Raw genomic sequence first — 22627 nt, forward strand, 5'->3', positions numbered from 1 at the left:
CCTAAGTCTCCGAACGGCTCAGGCCGAGCTGCGATAAAAAAAAGGAAAAGAGGAAACGCGGGGAATGATATTGCGCGGCGTAGGCGCTCTATGAAAGAAAAACAAGCGATGCTACTGTAGCAGAACAGCGTACGGCGGAGATCATAGAAGCAAGCAATAGCTATTCTCTTAACGTTCCGAATCTGGCATGAGTCTCGCTTTTAATTGTTCTTTGTCTACCGCTTGTAAACGTAGTGCGATTAGCGGTTATTCTTTTGTGTTTTCGTAGCTGTTTGATGTTTAATATTTTAAGGCCTAGGTAGTCAGTAAGCTAAGCCGTAAGCGAAACAGAGAAATGGTCGAGAAAGCCGCCGCGATGCTCGAAAAGAAAGGCGGCAAGGATGATCACACGGTAGAAAAGTGACACGTACTCGAAGCAATTTAATGATAACAGATAACGATATTTATGCTCATACAATAATCGTGACAAAAGCAAAGCGTAAGCCGAACAAAGCCGAAAAGCAAAAGCAAAAAGCGAGTAAAATAAAGTGTGCAATAAATGTGTGCGAGAATAATGTGTCCTCCTTTTCCTCGTTGCTGCCCTTAAATCTTTGTTTCGAATCGTCCTGGAGACTTCTTATTAGTCCACGTCGATGCTGATGTACCCGCGGATAAAGGCAACGAGGCGTCATATTATTCGGGATATGATTATCGATGATATATTGTCAAATACAAGTTAATCAAAGACTTACGAACAATAACTAACATTCAAAACAACAGTTTCGGTCGCCAAGTCTATTTGTCTGAGATCTGTTTATATTCCTCGTTTATCTCGTTCTCGATAATTTAACGGTTCTATCTAATATTCCGCGGTCTTGACAGTCTGCTAACTGCTTACAGTATGTAGACTTGTTTCATAGGTAGTATTTTATGTATATTATTAGTGTATTATTAGTGTATTATTAGTATATAATTTATGATTGTTTGGTCATCATAGATTCTATTTCCACGCAATATAGTTGTGAAGTAAGATTCTTTAGACGCTTCTTCTATTTTTTTTCTCATATACAATTTTTTTCGAAGTATTTACAGTTGCCTTTTTTGCGTTATTTGCTATTTTTAGATCTTTATTTCTGTACTTATTTCTTCAGTATTTCTCCTGTAATATGGATTTTAAATGTGCTAAGAAATTTAAACAAGCTTTTTCTCATGATTGGCTGGAAAACGACAATTATAAATCTTGGATAAAAGAAGTCCCTGAGGACTATAGTAAATATTTTTGTCAAGTATGCAATAAAACGTTTGCTCATCACGAGTTTCTAGACACGCCGAGTTGACACTTCATCGAAATAACGCTTTGCAAAATTGCCCCGTAGAAGTAAAAGCAACTGAAAAGGAATTTTACAGGAGGGAATTTGATCATTTATGGCTTGAAAATAAACAATTCAAACCATAGCTGGAAAAAGTCCCGAATGATCCATACAGTTCTTTTTGCTCCTTCTGCAATTCAAAGTTTCAATGTGGTCTCAACGAGCTTCAGCGGCATAGCGACACGAAGAAACACATTTTTGAGTGTCGCAAAAGCGGCTTTACCGAAGATTTGAATACGCCAGATGAAGAATCTTTTCTGCCTTTTACAGATCGGAAAAAATAGTTGAAGTAAAATTTGCAGCATTAATTACCGAAAAAAACATTTCGTTTCAAACGGCAGAAACAATTTTGAGTTTTTTTCAAGACGTTGGAAAAGATTCCGCAGTTTTGCAAAGTATGACAATGCATCGGAAGAAGGGTCCAAAAATAATTAATAGTGTTTTATATGCTCGTGAGCAGGAATAACTTATGGAAAAATTATAAAATAATAAATTTTCTATTTTTATCGATGAAACATCCGATATTACAAATGACAAATCGATGACGTTTCTTGTACGTTGAGCCTCAGACTTTGGATGTTCGAACGGAATTATTAGAATTTATTCATTTAGACGCGAGTGATTGTAGTGCCGAAAAATGATTTACCACTTTTAAAGATGAAATGTGGAAAAAGTAAATTCCGTTCCAAAACATTCTCGCTCTTTCCTGTGATAACATCTCCGTTATGACAGGAAAATATGAATCATTTAAAACAAAATTACTGCAATATTGCCAAAATTTAATAAGATGCCATGCCCTTGTCATTCACCTGCATTAGTAACAAATGCAGTTTGCGCAGCAATTCCTGAAGCATGTGAGGAATTGATGCGAAAAGTGGCATCGTTTATCAATAGCAGTCCCAAACGCGCGTGTATTTTTAAACAATTTCAAAATTCATTTTTCGGTCATGATAATAATAGAAAAATTTTTAAACTGACTGAAACGCGATGGCTTTTTCGTCATTCATGCGTGGCTAGACTGAACAAAAATTGGGGCGTGTTATTAAAATTCTTGCAAGGAGAGCAATTGAGCGAAAAATCGAAGTCTGGGGCTACCTTACTGTCTATGATGCAAAATCCAGAATTACAAGCATATCTTTTGTTTTTTGAGTATATTTTAGTCGCTTTTAACAAGTTTAATGCGTCTTTTCAAGCTGAAGAAACGTTCATCAGTCGCCCACGGAAAATCTTTTGAAAACAATTCTACGCAATGTTGTGAAAGCTCCATTATTAAAATTAGTTGGTATTGATATAATCAATCCGTTACTCGTGTGCAATCGTCAATCTCTTGATCAAGTTCTGGTTGGACAAGATTGCCAAGACTTTCTTGATCGATTGAATGAGGAAGGTCACGGTGAAATTGTAAAATCAGTTTATGCCAATTGTTTATCTTTTTATAACATCGCTGCAGAATAAATTCGGAAAAGACTTTTTGTGAAAGAGGAATTTCTTAATAAATTAACAGTTTTTGAGCCGAAATTTGTTCTGCAGGAAGAAGACGAAGAGAACAGCCTGAACAAATCCATTTAAGATGTTTTTTTGTTGCCAAACGATTCAGCGGATTTGATGAGGAGATTTTACAAAAAGAATGGCAATCTTTGCATCTAAATTTTACATCAGAGCAGAAGGATCAATTAATTGCTTTACATTTTGACGATGCATAGAAAATCATATTATCAAGTAAAACTATGAACAGTAATTTTAAATAACCGGTATTAACAAAATTAATTAGTACAATTCGATCTCTTTCTAATTCGCTTTTATAAAAGATAAAATATAGCTTGTGCACATCTAATTATTTACTTTATGCATGTATATTAATATTTTTTTGTATAATAATATTGTTTTGGGATGTTATAAATGAGTAAGAATATATTATTTTTATGATTTCATTCTCTCCACGTTTCTGGTTAAGAGTGGTTTTCTTTCTTCCTCAATTTTTCATAATTATAAATAATTATATATATTAATTATATCGAGTATAATTAACGGTCATAGTTGCAGCTCGACCTGAGCCGCTCGGGGATTTAGAATTCACGCCGAGGACGCGAAGAAATCTATCGCGTGATAAGTCAGTGCGACAAGGCGAACATGAGCGCGCTGTCTCGCTCGGCGTGCGATAAGGCGAGCATGAGCGCGCTATCTCAATCTCGCTCACTGCGTCAAGCGCGTGAGGAGCATGAGGAGATCGAGTGAGTGGTGGGAATAGGCCGCGACTGTGCGCGCGATGGCATTCCCAGCCATAGACATAGTACTAGGTGCGCAACTAAGTTTCCGGGTTTTTTTGATCAATGAAAAATGGAAAATTTCAAGAGAAATATAAAAAATGGTTCATTCAAAATATCGTCCCTTGCTAACTACACATTTTTGCCATCTCTGTGGCAATATCGCTCATGAATACCGCGACGATAAAACGACGCGTCTTTAGACCGAAATCATTCATCCAACCAATTTTGCACTTTTTCGAAATTGGCCAAGTGTTGCCCAGCCAAGCCATGCGCCATCGACCGGAACAAGTGATAATCGGAAGGGGCCAGGTCTGGCGAATACGGCGGGTGCGGTAGCAGATTCCATTTCAGCGTTTTGATGGCGTCCTGGACGATAGAAGTGCAATGGCACGGAGCGTTGTCGTGCTGCAATATCACTCATTCGTGTCTCGTGTCCCATTCTGACCATTTTTCGAGCAATGCATGGTGGTCAAATTGATCAGTTGTTGTCGGTAGCGATGCCCATTGATAGTTTCGCCCGGCTTCTTTTCAGCAGCTCATAGTACACGATTCCTTTCTGGTCCCACCAAACGCAGAGCATTGTCTTCTTTCCGAAGCGATTTGGCCGTGCCGTCGATGTTGATGCTTCGCCAGGTGAAAACCACGATTTTTTGCGCTTGGGATTCTCGAAATATATCCACTTCTCATCGCCAGTAACAATTCGATGCAGGAAACTCTTTCTTTCATGCCGCAAAAGCAAAATTTCGGAAGTGGCTCTTCGATTTTCCATTTGTCTCTCAGTCAACTCATGCGGCATCCATTTTCCTTCCTTTTCAATTTTTCCCATGGCATGTAAACGTTTGGAAATATCTTGGCGAGTCATGTTTGATACCTCCGCAAGTTGGTTTTGTGTTTGCGTATCATCTTCATCCAATAACGTTTGCAGATCAGCGTCCTCCGGCTTGTTTTTGGTCTTCCGGAGCGCTCCTTGTCCTCAGTATCGAAATCGCCACTTCTGAAGCGTTTAAACCAATCTTCACAGGTAGTTTTCGATGGTGCATGTTCGCCGTAGGCCTCCTCAAGTAAACGACGTGCTTCAGCTGCACTTTTTTCAAGTTAAAGCAGAAAAGCAAAGCTTCCCGCAAATGCTGTTTATTTGGCACAAAACTCAACATCTTCGTGATTAGAAAAAATATTTTTGCGTTGCGATATGTGTTGGTATTACGACTGGTTATTGTTAACAGATGTCCAAGCTATAAAAAAACACAACTTCAGACATGTATGTCGACTACATGTGTCGTTAGCGCCATCCATGTGTGAAATCCGAAAACTTAGTTGCGCATCTAGTATATCTAAACTGCGTGTTCGAGGAGTGGGGGTATAGCTCACGTAGAAAAGGATATACTCTGTTTTTACCATAGACTTATAGAGATAGGGCAAAAGCAAAGGCTTTTGTATAACACATAATACATAACGCATAATACATAACGCATAAGAGAATAAACCAATTAGTTTTCTTCGTTTCCCTCCTCAAGATAGAAATGAAGAACTTTGATTGGTTGATTCTCTTATGCGTTGTGTATTATGCGTTATGCAGAAAGCCTGTGCTCTGGCCCATAGGGCAAGAGCACAGGCTTTTGCATAACACATAATACATAACACATAAGAGAATAAACCAATTAGTTTTCTTCATTTCCCTCCTCAGGACAGAAATGAAGAACTCTGATTGGTTGATTATCTTATGCGTTGTGTATTATGCGTTATGCAGAAGTCTGTGCTCTGGTCCATAGATTGCGCCTCCTTATGGGCGTGCTGAAGACAACATTAGAGGACAGAGATATTGCGTGAGTGAGGCTCTCTCTCTCGCTCTGTGTTAGGAAAGGGGAGAAAAGAACATAAGGGGAAAGATGTACTGGGGAATGTTGTACTGGTCGTATAAAACCCTAAACACAATGCCAGGCAACAGGCAATAAGAATAAAAATAGACCAATCACAATAGATTATTCTTGTAATAGTCGATTGTGATTGGTATATTTTTATTCTTATTGTCTGTTATCTGGCATTGTGTTTAGGGCTTAACTCTCCCACTCTCTTTCACCTCTTCGGCTTCCCCCACAAAGACACATGTTAGACAGAGACACACTCGCTCAGCTATCGATCCTCTCACTTTAATGTTTCCCTCAAGTCCTCTCATTGGACGCGCAGTCTATCTCTATAAGTCTATGATTTTTACTATTCGTTCTATCTCGCACAGTCCCGATAGAAGGGGTATAGGGGAGGCAGTTGCTGTACAGTGCTATACAGTAACCACCGCCTCTATTCCCCTTCCATCGGGACTGTGCGAGAGAGAACGAATAGTAAAAACAGAGTGCTTCCTTTTCTACGAGTGTTATACCTCCACTCTTGAAATTTGGGAGAACACGCAGTCTAGATATACTATGTCTATGTTCTCAACACTGTCTCCAAGGCCGCCTTATTTCATAGATGTACTCACAGACTTTTATAGTATAATTAGACTGCTAACTCCGACTCAATACATGACCCCGAAAAGTATGTACCATCCTAGTGTCCGACATTCACGTCCGATTGGTTAAATCAAAACACATTTCTCCTAATTGGATGGGCCATATTGTTTATATACCCCCTCTCCTTGTGGACTCCAATATACGCATACGCAGATGTTTGATTCCCTTATGTAATACATAATTTTTGGGGTCAATTTTGTGTTGCAGTATCCATACAGCACAGACAATTGCAGCAATATTGCTGCAATGTTGCAACATTGCACATTGTAGTGCAATATTGCAGAGATATTTCAAAAACAATATTTTGCATTATTATATCTGCAATGTTGTAGCAACATTTCAAATTGCGGTTATTATTAAAAAATTATACAAGATATCGCTAAATAGAAGAGCACTTTTTCGTTCCTCTCGCTTAGCTCTACGCCCCTATGGAGTTGGTATGTTACAATTATGGGACACTTTGTATATTGCTTGCGACCGCTCCTATCACGCAGGAAGCAGGCAAAAATTCGCGACGATCTGTCCGTCGCCCTCCGCCTCGTCGCCAAAAACTTTCCTCCTCCAAAGTGGTTGGGCGCCATGCATGATGATCGTGCCCACCAACACTAACGATAGCGGCGGCGAGACGACTCGATCGTCTACGAGACCGGTAACTCCTAGAATTATAGTCGGAGTCGGGGGTGGGAATTGGAAATAATGCGGACTCAAGCGGTTTAACAGAAACGACGTATATTTCAATTCGGTATTCCTGTCCCGGCGACACCTGAGTCCCGCCGGGATCGCTACTCCGATAGCTGTTCGGTATACGCGGTGACTCGCGGGCCACGTACAAAAATTGTCCGATTGACTCCTGACGGAGAGGCGATATCGACCCGATATGTCCTCGCAGCGCACAACTCGTGCTTTCGATAGCTGCTAACACTCGCGTACGAGAGAGAGACGCCCTGCTCCCCGCGTTCCGCGGGAGGACCGCCAAACGGCTTCGGACACCAACTCTCAACACAAATTTTCGCCCCAAAGTCCGACAGCCGATCGGTCCCGCCGCGCAAGCGGTTCACGCAGCAAAGGCTACTACAGACGGATACTCTTACACTCTCTCACGCCGGCGGCAGCCTCCTTCGGTTGCGTCGCGCTCCTCCACTGGTCCGATTCGCTCGCTCTCCTTCTCGCCGCCTGCCCTCGCTCGATCTCTCTCTCTCTCTCTCTCTCTCTCTCTCTCTCTCTCTCTCTCTCTCTCTCTCTCTCTCTCTCTCTCTCTCTCTCTCTCTCTCTCTCTAGCCCGCCTCGCTCGCTCTCGCTACCTCTCTCCGGGATTCGCACGTGCACGATACACTGCACGCCCATGCACCCACGACACCATAAAAAAATGCGATAGCTCCCCTAAGCTCGCGAGGTCTTTTTCGACAACAATTATGCGTTCGTTCTCTGTTCGCGTCTTCGCCAGAAGTGAGATCTCTTCCTCCGATCTCGAACGACGTTGCTCCTGTTGCTTCAATTTTTTTTCCTTCCGGGATCACGCGACATCGAGAGGCGGCTCTTTATTTTCTCCTTTGTCGACGAGCCTCTTCCGCGTGATCCAGGTTCCTCGTTAGCAGGTGTCGTGTCCCGGTTTGTTTTCGTGCCTACGATAATAGACAAAAATATATCGATCGCAGCGGTGCGATCTTAACGGCACAATTGTTCGAAACCGAAATTATAAGTGGGCCAATGACATCACCTGAGAGATCCCTTAATGCTCGCGGCGGCTTCTCGATATCTCCTTCCTTCCTTCTCGGTCTCTTTTCCCTCGTCCTCTGCTCCTGCTAGTCGGAGGCTACCCACGGCGAAGGGGCACACAAGTCATAGGGCCGCGGGAGTATCACCAGAAAGAAAAAGAACAGCAATCCTGCACCTGCTGGTACGAGATCGCTCACCAACCAAAACATATCCGCGATTCCTCCGTAAAATTACGCAGCTCGTGTCACGATCGCGACCGAGCGCGACAGCCCGGGGACCCCCTCGGAGACCCTCCGCCTCTTGTGACGGGCGACCCCAAAATCGCCACGTCACATACTCTAATTCTCATATTTAATCACCAATTATATTTAATCACCACGATTTAGTTTCACAATGATTTAGTTTCATATCCCAAACTTAGACGTCTTATTAATTCAAGAATAGTTACCGCAAGTCTTTAAGACCTGTATTATTCCAAATAACAAGGTGACATCTTATTGACGTTCTATTGAGTCGATAAAACGGCGTCTTTTTAAAATATCATTTTATTCTTTGAAATATTACAGATCTTGGGAACTTTCTGTGACTATTCTTGTTTGATGTCAGAAATGAAAACAATGGTATATTAATCTTTTTTTTTTCATGTACGTTAAAATAAGAGACTTCCATAAAACGACACTTATGATCGATTTTACAAATTTGTAAAATGTTCCGAGCACTTTTCTTTTGCTGTATGATAATCATTCACTGTAAATAATTAATGAAATGTATACAAATGTTGAGTTGAACATATCTCTCATGATTATTGTTACAGAATTTTTATGGAAAATTATTGATTGTCACAACAAGAGGAAAGTGTGTCCAGAATATTTTATAAATTTGCTAGATCGATCACAAATATCATCTTTTGGAATGTATCTATATAACAAAAACAATTTGTGGCATACGATCTTTCGCTTCTGCCGTCATTAAATAAAAACTTTCCAGAAGACTCAATATATACGGGGTGTCCTATTTTAAAGGACCTACTCAAATATCTTAAAAATACTGCGTTAAATCGAAAAAATGTTTCAGACAAAAGCTGTTTGGCTTGAAGGAAGACATAAGACAGCGATAGCATTTTGTTTATAAATGGCATCACTTTCGAGATATTCACTGATCATCAATTTTCTTAAATAGAAATCCCAATCTCTTATTATATTATCTTTTTCTACCAACTAATTTGAACAACTTTTGTCTGAATCATTTTTCGATTTAACGGAGTGTTTTTGAGATATTTGAGTGGGTCCTTTAAAATGGGATACCCTGTATATATACAGGGTGCACGTTTTATCTGAAGACATTGAAATATCTCGAGAACTATGCATTGGATAAAAAAAGTGGTTAATGAAAGTTGTTAGTCTCGAAGGGGGACATCCAATGATATCAAACTCGACCTCCCACCCCACCCCCTGGGGGTGGGGGTTGGGGGCAACTTTGAAATCTTAAATAGAAACTCCTGTTTTTTATTGCAGATACGGATTCTACGCCACAAAATACGTAAATTTTGTCTGAAACTTTTTTTTCGATTCGTGATAGATGGCGCTGTAATCGCAAAAAAATTATATTTTCCGCAATTCTCCAGAAATGATCATTGGATTGAGAAATAAAAAATACCTATTCAATATTTTTAAGGAACATAATAAAAGTTATTAAAAAGATAAGGCTTATCAACCTAACCTAAAAGATAAGGTTTATCAACAAGTGCCAACAACTCGTGAAAACATGGTAGAACGCATAAGAAACGCTTGCGCTGAAATTCCCGCAGATATGCTTCTATCCTGTGTACAGTCATTTGAAAAAAGGATCAATAAGTGTATTGAAGTTGAAGGTAAAAATTTCGAATACTTACTCTAATTAATTGAACAGTGAGAGGCAAAGGGACTCACATTAAAGAAGCACCCCGATCTGTGAGAGGCAAGGGGACTCACATTAAAAAAGCACCCGAAGGGAACATAATACTACTACGTCCTCGTCGTTGTTCCTGTGTAACGCTAAAAGTAGTTTCTTGGAAAAATTCAACGCTATCTATCACGAATGAAAAAAATTGTTTCAATAAAAATTTCACGTACAATGTAATTCTGCAATGAAAAATGTGGGTCCCCATTTGAGATTTGAACGTTATCACCCACCCTACCCCGAGAGGATGGGGGGGGAAATAACTTTTATTATGTTCCTTAAAAATATTGAACAGGTATTTTTTATTTCTCAATCCAATGATCATTTCTGGCGAATTGCGGAAAATATAATTTTTTGCGATTACAGCGCCATCTATCACGAATCGAAAAAAGTTTCGGACAAAATTTACGTATTTTATGGCGTAGAATCCGCATCTGCAATAAAAAATGGGGGTTTCTATTTAAGATTTCAAAGTTGCCCCCAACCCCCACCCCCAGGGGGTGGGGTGGGAGGTCGAGTTTGGTATCATTGGATGTCCCCCTTCGAGACTAACAACTTTCATTAACCACTTTTTTTTATCCAATGCATAGTTCTCGAGATATTTCAATATCTTCAGATAAATCGTGCACCCTGTATACATATATATATGTGACATATATATATATATATATATATATATATATGAAAAACACATGTGTTATATAACAGTTATATTGTTGAGTAGGAAATTATAACTAACATGCACATTACATGTAATATTGTGTTTGCTGGGGAAAGACTTATATGTTATATTCGTTAACTTCGGAAATCATCGTGTGTGTGGAAACATCCGACAGTGTCCTATTGTAGAAAGAGACAGCGCTATACCCCTCCTTACCGCCCATATATTTCCCAATCTATTGCCAATCTATATTCCCAATATATGCTTTGCGCTGTTCATAGATTCTTAGGTCCATGGAAAGAACAGGCCTATAACCTGTCAGTCCTGTCACTATCTTATTTACAATAAAACAAAAATCATATTAGTCAATAATGGACAAAAGTGTTCATTATACGGACTGGGAGAGAATGCTCTTGGCGCGGCTTATTTCGGAAGAAAAAGTTATTAAATATAAAAAAACCGATGCGACAGATATGAAGAATAAGGCAGAGGCATAGGAGAGAGTAACAAAAAAATATGCTAGCGAAAGTTGTACGCTTCGTTCCAGCAAACAACTGAGGAAATGCTGGGATAACATGAAATAAAAGTAATAATGATCTTATTGATAATTTATCAGTTTATTATATATACTTTTGTTAAGTGAACTTCTTTTAACATATGTATGTCTTTATATTTAGTTCCTTTTTATTATATTTTGATATTTATCTTATTAATTTATCATTTCAAGAAACGAAAATTAAACACGACGATCCGGTACCACACCGGCTTATGACAGGTGGAGGTTCTGCATTAGTACAACCGAATGACCCAGTAATGGAATTCATGGATGCAACACATGCTAATTTAGACGCAGAAATTAATTGCCCATTTGACAGCACTGCGGTATTTGAGAAAGAATGTAAGCACTATATGTAGATCTTATTTTTCTTTTATATTACAACATTCAATTTTGACTTTTCATTTTTCAGATAATGTACAGATATGTTCTACATCCACATAAAGACCATCCACATAAGTGATCATCGAAGATGAAAATGAGAAGGACGAGGAAGATACTAATGATGTATTTCTGTATGATCAGAGCATCCCATCCAAATCTCATAGCACACCATTGGAAAAAGGGACCGCTTTAAAGAGTAAAAATCTAATGGCAATGAAAAATCTTATAAATTTTAGTTTATATTAATTATTAATATTCGTTAATATGAATAATATTTCGTTGTCATTTCAATAACTTGCTGGTAAAGCAAATATATCCCAGTAACGTTACATATTAAACTTTGTATATTACAACATTAAATGAACACATAATTTTAACTGATTTGTGTATGAAATTAAATACATAAATATTTCAGCAACAGCCTAATGTATAACGTTTATATAGTAATATGATATTTATCTTACTGGCAATATTATTGAAATTGCAACGAAACAAAAGTAAGGGGGAAAGTAATCTTCATTTCATCAAATTAATGATAATAAAATACTAATGGTAAAGTAATTGATTTTCAGAACTGTAACAAAAAATAATTAAGATTAATAAAACTACGAGAAGCAATTGAGCAGCAGCGGGAGCTTCATGCTAAAAAAATGGCGATTGCAGAAGCAGAAGAGAAGATTGTTATGCTAAAACTGTTGAAGAAGGAAGAGGCACTCAAGCAAACATAGTATAATATATAAAATATTGACAACGATATAATATATACAGGATGTCTCATAACTAATGTTGCAGAGCTCATGGAGACATAGAACGGTTTAAGACAAACATACAAGTCCCATACCGTTTTGCAATAATTATCGAATTATTAATGATAGAAATCTGAGAAATAGAAGCGCGCCGACTGATAAATGATTTGAGAAGCGTTGCAGCCATTTCGACAAGAGCGCGGCCCAGTCGATCCAGAAACTGCCGGTGCGCGGCGAAGGGAAGGACAATGTGTCGCTATTCGTGTTTTATTTCGCCACTCCTACGTTTCGCCGCATTCTGCCAATAGTTGCTAGATTGATTGAGCCGTGCTATGGCCCGGCTGCGACGCTTCTCCAATCATCCATTTCGACGCGCGCTCACTCGTCAGATTTCTGTCATTAATAATTCGATAATTATTGCGAATCTCGCATAACGGTATAGGACTTTTATGTTTGTCTTAACCCGCTCTATGTCTCCACAAGCTCTGCAACATTAGTTACGAGACACCTTGTATATATGATAAAACAACCTTTATAAAGTTATCCTACAGATGTAAGTTATGTTTTTAAATATGTAGTTATTGTTACAAGTATAATGTAAAATATTTATATAAATTTTTTGTTTATTATAAAATATACTTATTACAAAAGATGAAATCTTGTGTTTTTAAATTTTGAAACGCCACTTTAAATAAGAAACATTTTAGTTTAGTTTTTGGTAAATAAATAAAACATCCTTCAAATAATTATTAATTTTTAATCTAAATATATGTATAAGTGTAAATTTGTATGAATTTATCTTGATTAACATTATTAGAACATGCCATTCATCGTAGATATAAACTTAATATAAAAAATATAATTAGTTCACAGAACTGTTTCATATTTAAGAAAAATGTCTTAAAATAAAAGCATTTCTGTGCGCAAGTCCTATACCATTTTGTTCTCGATTTATAATATCCTCAAATATATTCTCATTAAGCTCCTCTCCGACCACTTCACTCAAATTATTTTGAATACATACATTGTGTAAAACGGCAGTGGCACATACAATTACCACCGATGTGGTCAACTTTGTTCTTAAGCCGTAGTACAGACATGGAAATCGACATTTCCAAACTCCGAACAGTTCAACGATAATTCATGTTTTGGTATCTGCAGTATTGTATCGAATTTCTGCGTCTGTCTTAAAACAGGCGTCAGTAGATAACTGCGGCACGCATATTCACTAACACCAAATAAAATGCCGTCCAGTGGTGCGATTCTTTAACTCGTTATTGGAGTTAACGACAGTTTCGTTATCATTGCGCAGCTTTTCTACGATATACAAAAGCTGCGCAGCAGTAACGAAAGTGTTGTTAACTCCAATAACGAGTTAAAGAATCGCGCCATTAGGTGTCCTAGCTCGAAACGACAGCTTAGACCGCTTCAATCAAATATTACGGCATCATGAGTTGAATCTGGATGCCTGATAACTATGTCAAGAATTTCTCGTTGAGGGCCAACCTATAAAAACAAATCATAAAAATTAACTTATTATTAACTTATTCATAATTATTTAACATACGAAATTTGACATGCACACAAAATAAAACAATTGAAAAAATGTATCTGTACATTTAGAGAGAACCATCCTTTCCGATTCCGGAATACCTCTCTATTACTTCCTCCAAGATTCGCTATGCGTATGGTATATGGCTGCAATCGATACATCTTATTGTGGATGAACAGTTGGCTACATCATAAAATTTATTTTGATAATTATACAGAATACTCCTCTCACCTCCGATATCGACGAAAAAATATTTAATCGACGCGTTTTTGCAAGAGAAACAACTTTTCTATTTGAAAAAATCGTCGCTCTGCCTTGCGCAGCGAGATATAAATTGTTAAATTTGATAACAATTTAGATTAGGAAATCTGTCACGGAGGCGATAAATAAGCAAGATTTCGGATGGGTTTGCAACTTTCCACGTGCAACAAGGACAGGGTGGGTGCGGGAGGGGGGCCGAAGGCCCCCCTTACACCCCCCGTGTGTGTGTGTACATATGTTTGACACATTTTTATTTATTAAATATATGAATTTGTAGCTTATGTATCAGTGGTTATTAAAAAAAAAATAACCACTAATACATGAGCTAAAAATTTATATGTTTAATAAATGAAAATGCTGAAACATATGTGTATACACACACGCACACATACGGGGGGGTGCAAGGGGGGCCTTCGGCCCCCTTCCCACACCCATCCCGTCTTTGTTGCGCGTGGAAAGTTGCAATGTTGCAAACCCATCCAGAATCTTGCTTATCTGTCGCCTCCGTGACAGATTTCCTAACCTACCCTTCGAGAAATGATTCGTCGATCGACTTCGAAACGATGTCGAATCGACATCGATTTGATTATTTCGACGTCGATTCGACATCGTTTCGACGTCGATCGACGAGTCATTTCTCGCTGGATAAATTGTTATCAAATTTAATAATTTATATCTCGCTCCACAGAGTAGAGCGATGATTTTTTCAAATAGAAAAGTTGTTTCTCTTGCAAAAATGCGTCGATTAAATATTTTTTCGTCAATATCGGAGGTGAGGGAGGTATTCTGTATAATTACCTTTATTTTTATTATCTCGACGTTTTTGTTCGGTAGAAAAATTAATATATGCATTCAAATATGATGCTAAAATTCTGGAAACTCATGCAACAATTCTCGATATTGATGCTTGACTGTATCCTCGCAAGTCTCCATTAACAATCTGCAATTAAAACAGCATACAAATGAAATGAAAATTAATTGTCTATTTATTTACCACGGTGTTATAACAAAAGTTTCAAACCTGAAAGCTGCTTGTTGCGCAGTGCCATTAAGCATTAATGGAGAAACCACAGTTGTTCAATCGCCTCAACCATTTACGAGCATTTACGAGAGGTAATAAGATCGCAATCACAGCTTCTTTGCTGAACCTTTTCCGAAAAGGAACATCTTCGAAAAATTCTAAGGGGTTTTCCTAATCACGAATGTACCTTTTCACAGATCGACACAGAATCGGATCCTCTGAATTTTCGTCCTCAAATCCCACGTCAGAATCATTTAAAAATACATTGTCCAAGATTCTTTTTTTCCTTATACACTTTGTCTGAAAACGCGACACCACAAGTAACCACAAAATTAAAATGTGACAAATTTTTATAGGTTATATGTGGTTGTACTCTGTGTACTCTGCGCATCATGTGCTAAAAGTGGTCTGTTCATTTTCGCTGCACTTCTGAACTAACACATTAGAGTAAGAGAAAATATATTTATTTCACTCTAACTTTTGCGTTAGTTCAGAAGGGCAGCAAAAACGAACAGACCAAAGGCGGCATCTCCTCTTCAAGGAAGCTCGTGACCTCCCTTGAGATAAGGAAGCCAATAAGGCTCCTTAGGCCCAGTTCCACAACTTGCTTTAAACGGAGTTGATGTATGTGTTGATGTATGTATGACCAATGAATGTACGTTTCACGTCCAATTTATGTCCGTATGTCCGATTTACGTCCGTGGACATAAATTGAACGTAACAAGGATGTCCTTATTGGACATCGGACCTGTAAGACGTCCGATGCACATCCATCGGACGTGCTATGTCCGAAGTTGTGACAAACGTACGTCCTATGGACGTCTTTTGTAAAAAAAAAATGGACATATAACGGATGTCCAATGGACATTCGTGTGCTGTCTGGGTTCCTTAAGAAAGGACTATGAATACGGGTATATGAATATAGGTAAAAGATGCATATTTCGTTGTAATCACCAGACGAATGATTGAAAAAGAGGATTGCCACACGAAGATCGTTTTCTGCATAAACTACTAAATTTAAACCTATTTTATAAAGTAGAATTCTTTCTTACCTTACAACGGTCTCTTCTTCAAACCCTAACCTAACCGTTATACATAGATTAATAATATATCTCTAGATGGTATATCACGGACGTGATCCAAATACAATGTTCTTATTGGTAGTCATGTGACCAATCACATCTGTTCGACCTACGGAGCCGAGCGTCATAAGTTGAGACTGGAAAAAGGAGGAAAAAAGAACCGATATGCGCACAGAGTAGTGCGGAGAGAAGTAAAAAAGAACGAACTACATAAAACCTTTTTCAGTATGAACTCGTTCGAATATGAAGTCGTGAAAAGTGGGCATTTTCAAATGCTTCCAAGTTAGAAGTTCCACTTTCAAGGGATTCACGCTAAAGTCGAAGATTCATGATCAACTTCCAGGATACGGTCCTCAATCTTCTTTCCTCGTAACTGCCTGACCTTCGAATCTCACACACGCAGCATGCCACCTAAGCATCGCACATTCAACGACCAATAGTCGTCACTCGCTTAATATCATGTATCTTGCTGTCAAAATTTCGTATTGTGCATTTGGTGCATCGTGGTATTTGTCACAATAAGCGTGTTGTATGTGACGTCAAGCAAATTTAGTAGAAATGGTGAATATAGATACTATACGAAAGAATTATCCACTGCACTGGCTCGTTTGGCATAACAGCTATGTAGAACTTGACAAGGAACTATCCACAAATCAGGTTTGCATTCTGCTATAACAAGCTTATTTCATCCGATATTAATTAGATTGCGTGTATTATATGAAGCCATATACATGTTTAACGTTAAATATACATTTCCTTTGTACTTACTAAGTACGGTTTTACGTGTTCTTTTATCGATAAGTGCCGATTCGTTATCAATGATAGCAAGCTTTCTGAGAATATAATTGATATACTACTGGTAATTACGTATTTAACGTCACTCGATACGATATCGTGTATTCTTATGTATTATAATGTGAGTGAGCCATATGTTATTCTAAAATATTCTTGATATATACTTTTTGTCATTTATCTAATTATATATACATATATATTACTATAAAAATATACATATATATATATAGATATTTTGTATTTAGGATTCTAAACAAGTTATTCCAGTATATTGCTTTTGTTAAATTATTCTAGTTAGATAATTTGAGTATATAGTAAGAATTTTTAAAAGTATATCTGTGGCCCATCATGAGAAAAAACTTTTAGTATACTTTGCATCGTGTAAAATTAGATACTGTTAAGGTATAATAAAATAGACTTAAAGAGAAACACAATATACAATAATAACAAAAATAGAAATAAGCAGGATATCAGAATATTCAAAGTATATATTAGCATATATGCTTTGTATTAATTGTAAAATATTTAAATATAAAATATAGTATGAATGAAATTATATAACTACTTAAATGTTTCTTAGCATGATATAGAAAAACATGACAATCGTGGGAGGACACCTTTAATGTTGGCAGTAACTTTGGGTCATACAGATTCTACTACAGTACTATTACATCATGAAGCCAATGTTAATACAGAGAATACTCAGGGATGGAGTGGTAATTTTTTTTCATAATATATTTATTTCTGGAATAAGCATGTACTATGTCTACATATATCTAGATAGTTTTTATTTATTAATTAATTTCTTTATAAAATGCAAAACATATTTGTTTATATTAGAAAGTTTATTAACAAATAATTTAACCTTTCTCAATATAGTTGTTCAAGAAGCAGTTGGTACAGGGAATCCTGAATTACTACAAATAGTGCTAGCTCGACGAGATTATCAGAGGTACTGCAATCGAGTGGCTGGCATACCAGAATTGCTTCATAAGCTTAAGCAGGTCAGTTACCCTGTAATAATTAGTAATTAGAAATATTTTAAATTTAGTAGATATTTACTTTTTGTCTGATATGTACATATACATATAAAGTAAAATGAGAATATTTAGAAAAACATATTGTGTGTTTATATACACAAATAATATGTTCTAGTAGATGAGAACATTTTTTCTACAATCTCTGTATAGCTAAAATAACCTATGTGTTTCTTATATGTGTGTGTGTATGAATTGTTATATAAGCTAATAATATTACGATATTTTTTTTTACATTCTTCATTGCTAATTTGATAGTCCTAGTAACAGAAGTTCTTTTCAGGCACCAGATTTTTATGTAGAAATGAAGTGGGAGTTCACAAGTTGGGGTAAGGAATGAAGATTATAATACTTGATTTTAAATGTATTTGATTAAATCTGCTATGCTAGACATATTAGTTTAATTCACAGCTTATGTTTGATTTTAATTTTAACTTGAAGATATATACTTTGATTTTTCTTTAGTAACTTACATGTGGTTAACTGTTGTTTTTGTGTTGTCCAGTTCCTCTCGCATCTCGGATGTGTCCAAGTGATACCTATAAAGTTTACAAACAAGGTAGTAATGTGAGGATTGACACTACTCTATTAGGTTTTGATCATGCAAATTGGCAACGTGGAAATCGTAGTTATGTCTTCAAAGGGCAAAGTAAGCATAAATTTACTTAATAAATAATCTTAACATACACATATATACATGTTTGCGCATGATTATTCCATAATTCTGTTTTAATTACAATTGATTGTTATGTCTTGAGATTGTTATACTATTGTTTATTACTAAATTTTGTATATTAATGCAAGCTGCATCAAATCCACCTGTGGCAATTAGATGTGAACGCAGTTATGTGTTCAGCATGGGTGGCCATCATACAGGTGATACAATTCGAACTTTTAATTTATGCACCATATTGCTAGAACTTAGTAAACATTTCAATCTGCATAAATATGAGATAATTAATATTAATAATTTATAAATCTTTTAATAAGCAGAACATTCTATTTCTTTTGTTTTTCTTATTTCTTCCTATTAATTTATGTAAATTGCGACTTAACAATAAGGTAACAGTGCAGTCAAACAGTAAGGCTTCTTTTTTAGAAAACTAAATATTTATTAATTACTTAGTATAATATATATGTATGTAAATGTAAAGACAATTAATAATTATATGACCATACAACAAAGTTGGTAATTAATATGATAATATATTTTTTTCAATGGTAAACTTGACTAAATGGAAATTATGATTTTTTATGTTCTACTTATAAAATATAAGACAAATATTATTTTTTCAGATGATGGAGCAACAATGATGGAAGTAGATCATGAGACAAGAAAAGTGTATGTTGAACATATGAAACTTATAGGAGATGATAATATACAATTAATGGAACCTTCTGAAGAAGGCGTGATAGCTCGTTTAACCAATCCTATAGTTACGACATACATAGATACCGATAAAATTAGTTTCGAACGGTAACCATATCTATCATTATAGTATAATTAATAACAATCTATTCTATTTATTTTAATATTGCCTATATCGAATTAGCAATAAAGCAGGTCTATGGGGATGGCGTTCTGATAAAAGTGAGATGATAAATGGTCATGAATGTAAAGTCTTTAGTGCGAGTAACGTGGAATTAATAACTAAAACTCGACTAGAGCATCTATCCGAAGCAGATAAAGCAAGGGCTCGAGCACCAAGAACACCTTTACAGTCCTTTCTTGGTATTGCAGAGCAGCAGCAAGATAACTGCAGTGCTATTGTCACTAGTGTAATTTTCTTTTTCCTACATAGTAATTTCTGAATAAACTAGCTATCTTTATTTAAAACTTTAATATGTATCAAGTTCTGTGTATTTTAGGAAGAATATAATAACATAGGTAACCCTTCCAACATCACTGCTGAAGAATATTTTGATTCAGACGTTGATTTAAATGGGAGAGACATAGGTAGACCAAAGGAAGTTAATACAAAAATACAGAAATTTAAGGTATTATGAATTGTGTATCTTGATATTTGATTAAATTGATAATTATAATACATTCCTGACTATAAGTTTTGATAAGTTTTTTATATATATATATTTGGCATATAAATATATCAATAATATATTAATTCAGGCAACTTTGTGGTTGAGTGAAGAATATCCCTTAAGCCTTCAAGAGCAGATCATGCCAATTGTAGATTTGATGGCTATATCTAGTTCACATTTTGCTAAGTTAAAGGATTTCATCCAAATGCAACTTCCAGCCGGTTTTCCCGTTAAAATTGGTAAATTTTTTATATAATGGGATGGATATATACATTGTAGTATCGAATATGTGCATATTAAATACAGAACAGTTATTAACAATCATTTTTTTCCCTAGAAATTCCATTATTTCATATTCTCAACGCAAGGATAACTTTTGGAAATATATTCGGCTTAGATCAAGAAGTGTCCCATGTTGGTCACTTGCAAGAAACTAATCGTATAACATGTTTAGTTGACGATATCTGTTTCGAAGTTCCCAGTGGATATGTTAAATTAGGTAACTGTCATTTTGCGCTTACGCATATATTCTACAATTGATATCTCACTTTGTTTAATTCGTAACATTGATTAAATACAGGTGCAGAAGTTAGAACTCAATTTAGTATCGAAGAAGAGGACGATTTACTACAGTTCGCAATTCAGCAAAGTCTTTTGGAAGCTGGCAGCGAACGTGATGAGGTATTACTCATTTAATTCATAATTCATGTTTATATATATATATATATATAAAATAGAGATTGTATATATTATTATTTGTTTAATTTTACACAAAGGTTGATATATGGGAAGCGTTGAAAGCTCAAAAGCCATCCAGACCAACTACACCTAATATGAGCTCTGAGGAAGAAAGACAGCTTCAGAGGTATGTAATAAGTAGATACACGTATAGAAGATAATCTTTCTATTTATTTTATTATTTCTATGTCCTGTCTTTAGTTAAATTTATATTATTGACGGAACTTTATTATTAATTTTGCATGTGTTTTCCTGCAACAATTCATGTTTAGGCAGGTGGGTGATTATTATAAACACACATATAAATTGCAGATAAATTAGAATCAGTAAACCTGTTCGTATATTCAGACTACATATAATATATAAATATTGTTTACTCATAATTATAACTTTAAGTTATGTATATCAATCAATAGAATATTCAAAAATAATTGTACTTAAATGACACATTTTCCTTTAATACAGAGCAATTCAAGCTAGCTTAGTTCTATATCAAGAAACTACAGCAGGATCAGCTGAAAGTACTGCAGATTCAGCCACTGTAAATGAGAACGAAGATAGTGATTCTCTTGAGGGCGCAACAGAACAATTAAGATTAGCGTTAAAACTTTCCGAACAGCAACAAATAGAAGAAGAACAACGGCGATTGCTAGAGGAGGAAACGTTCCGCCAAGTATTGGAACTGTCTTTGACGGACAAGTAAACTTCCATTAGAAAGAGAGAAAGTGTATGTGTGTATGTGTGTGTACGTATATGTGTGTATGTGTGTGTACGTATATGTGCGTACGTGTGCAATAGTGACGGAAAATTTAATTCATTGAAGTATACTTCAAGATAATCGTGAAAATTTCCCAGTCTCATTAAAATGAGATTGTACAAAAAATCACTTCCCACGATTCATAAATTACAAAGTGCATTGAGAGGTAATAATGTTGCTTATAATAAATATTTGTTATTGAAGTATACAGTTACACAATACAAGTCAAAAGATAGAAAAAATAGCATAGTAGTAGTTGAACGAGCGAATGATATATTTAAATTATGTTATTTATTTCTTAGTTACATTTTATATGAGACGAAATTCTTCAATAACGTAGACATCTCGGAAAATGTAAAGGAAGTCTTGACAATTACAACTGCTCTTTGAAAGAAATGCATTCACAATCGACAAACAATCAAACAGTGTTTGTATGAGAATCCTAATAAATGAAAGTAAATAATGTAAGTTGCGCGATTGTTAATATCTAGAATCTAGAATAAAAAGCGTGTAATTCTCAAGTCTTCAAGAATTATTCGTCTTATCCTTCCTCCTCAGTTTTGGTTTTTATAAATTTATGAGAATGCACACATTAATAATTGCAATTGAGGTAATGCAGGAAAGTACCATCTATAATCAAAATAAATACACATTTATACTATCCGTTTTTGTATTTATAGTGAAAGAATTATGTATGAAATATTATGGATTACACATAACATATAAGCACTTTTAAGTGTTCAATCTCTTCCGGAAATTAAAAATAAATTTATAAAGATGTAAAGTTAGCATGTAATACTGTATACTGTTAATTATTCAATATCAAATAAGTAAATCTTATTTTTATACGTTGTTTTGTTGATATATGATATTCGAAGATTATTATATGTCGTCGATTTTTCATTAAACGCGGTATTTCGTGAAAATTATCACTTTTCAAGAGAGTCGATAAATATGACTAGAATTATTACGAAATGCCGCGTTTTATGATAAAAGTAGACATATACTGTTGCTAAAACGCTTCATCTGTTTTGAGGAAGGAATTATTTCCTTATTTGCATGTTTTATTAAAAAAGAAAAAGGAAATGTACAAGAGTTGCAATAATAGTTCCATATTAAAGTGATAATTTGCTATCGGGAAAATGTTCATTGAAAAACATGATTAGATTTTCTTCTAACCACTACAAATAAATTCAGATATATATATATATATATATATATGT

At 35.9% G+C, this 22627-nt stretch overlaps 1 protein-coding gene and 2 long non-coding RNA genes across 8 annotated transcripts; 2 read left to right on the forward strand and 1 right to left on the reverse strand.

The window, feature by feature from the left end:
* The first annotated feature begins 7388 nt into the window (after positions 1 to 7388).
* On the forward strand, positions 7389 to 12687 carry LOC109504102 (uncharacterized). Of its 2 annotated transcripts, XR_003113092.1 has the most exons (5): positions 7389 to 8017; positions 10717 to 11021; positions 11163 to 11333; positions 11404 to 11571; positions 11948 to 12687. It is a non-coding gene; the product is annotated as an uncharacterized LOC109504102 (long non-coding RNA). The 2 variants fall into 2 exon arrangements; XR_003113091.1 differs by lacking the exon at positions 7389 to 8017 and having other exon boundaries at positions 10507 to 11021.
* Positions 12688 to 13287: 600 nt separating this feature from the next.
* On the reverse strand, positions 13288 to 16044 carry LOC105186206 (uncharacterized). Of its 4 annotated transcripts, none has more exons than XR_850002.2 (5): positions 16008 to 16044; positions 14956 to 15255; positions 14733 to 14874; positions 13739 to 13856; positions 13288 to 13627 (listed from the first exon to the last, which is right to left on the reverse strand). It is a non-coding gene; the product is annotated as an uncharacterized LOC105186206 (long non-coding RNA). The 4 variants fall into 4 exon arrangements; XR_003113088.1 differs by lacking the exon at positions 16008 to 16044 and adding an exon at positions 15473 to 15682; XR_003113087.1 differs by lacking the exon at positions 16008 to 16044 and adding an exon at positions 15329 to 15682.
* A 186-nt stretch (positions 16045 to 16230) lies between these two features.
* LOC105186204 (ankyrin repeat domain-containing protein 13D) lies at positions 16231 to 22608 on the forward strand. Of its 2 annotated transcripts, XM_025300047.1 has the most exons (14): positions 16231 to 16694; positions 17413 to 17548; positions 17712 to 17836; positions 18153 to 18198; positions 18375 to 18518; positions 18674 to 18745; positions 19166 to 19346; positions 19423 to 19648; positions 19739 to 19867; positions 19998 to 20148; positions 20247 to 20408; positions 20490 to 20590; positions 20686 to 20774; positions 21113 to 22608. In XM_025300047.1, the coding sequence occupies exons 1-14, from the start codon at positions 16596 to 16598 to the stop codon at positions 21348 to 21350; spliced, it is 1899 nt and encodes a 632-aa protein (XP_025155832.1). In that variant the 5' UTR covers positions 16231 to 16595; the 3' UTR covers positions 21351 to 22608. The 2 variants fall into 2 exon arrangements, with proteins under 2 accessions (XP_025155832.1, XP_011144547.1); XM_011146245.3 differs by lacking the exon at positions 18674 to 18745 and having other exon boundaries at positions 16235 to 16694; positions 21113 to 22607.
* The last annotated feature ends 19 nt before the right edge of the window (positions 22609 to 22627 follow it).

This window comes from Harpegnathos saltator, unplaced genomic scaffold, assembly GCF_003227715.2.
Source record: "Harpegnathos saltator strain DR-91 unplaced genomic scaffold, Hsal_v8.6 scaffold320, whole genome shotgun sequence".
Classification (NCBI taxonomy): Eukaryota; Metazoa; Arthropoda; class Insecta; order Hymenoptera; family Formicidae; genus Harpegnathos; species Harpegnathos saltator.

Bases quoted from the DNA above. Each gene is read 5' to 3' on its own strand.
- LOC105186204 (XM_025300047.1), top strand. From the start codon at position 16,596: ATGGTGAATATAGATACTATACGAAAGAATTATCCACTGCACTGGCTC. The intron at 17,837-18,152 runs GTCAGTTACCCT...AGTTCTTTTCAG, and splicing joins TGCTTCATAAGCTTAAGCAG to GCACCAGATTTTTATGTAGA. The intron at 19,347-19,422 runs GTAACCATATCT...ATATCGAATTAG, and splicing joins GATAAAATTAGTTTCGAACG to CAATAAAGCAGGTCTATGGG.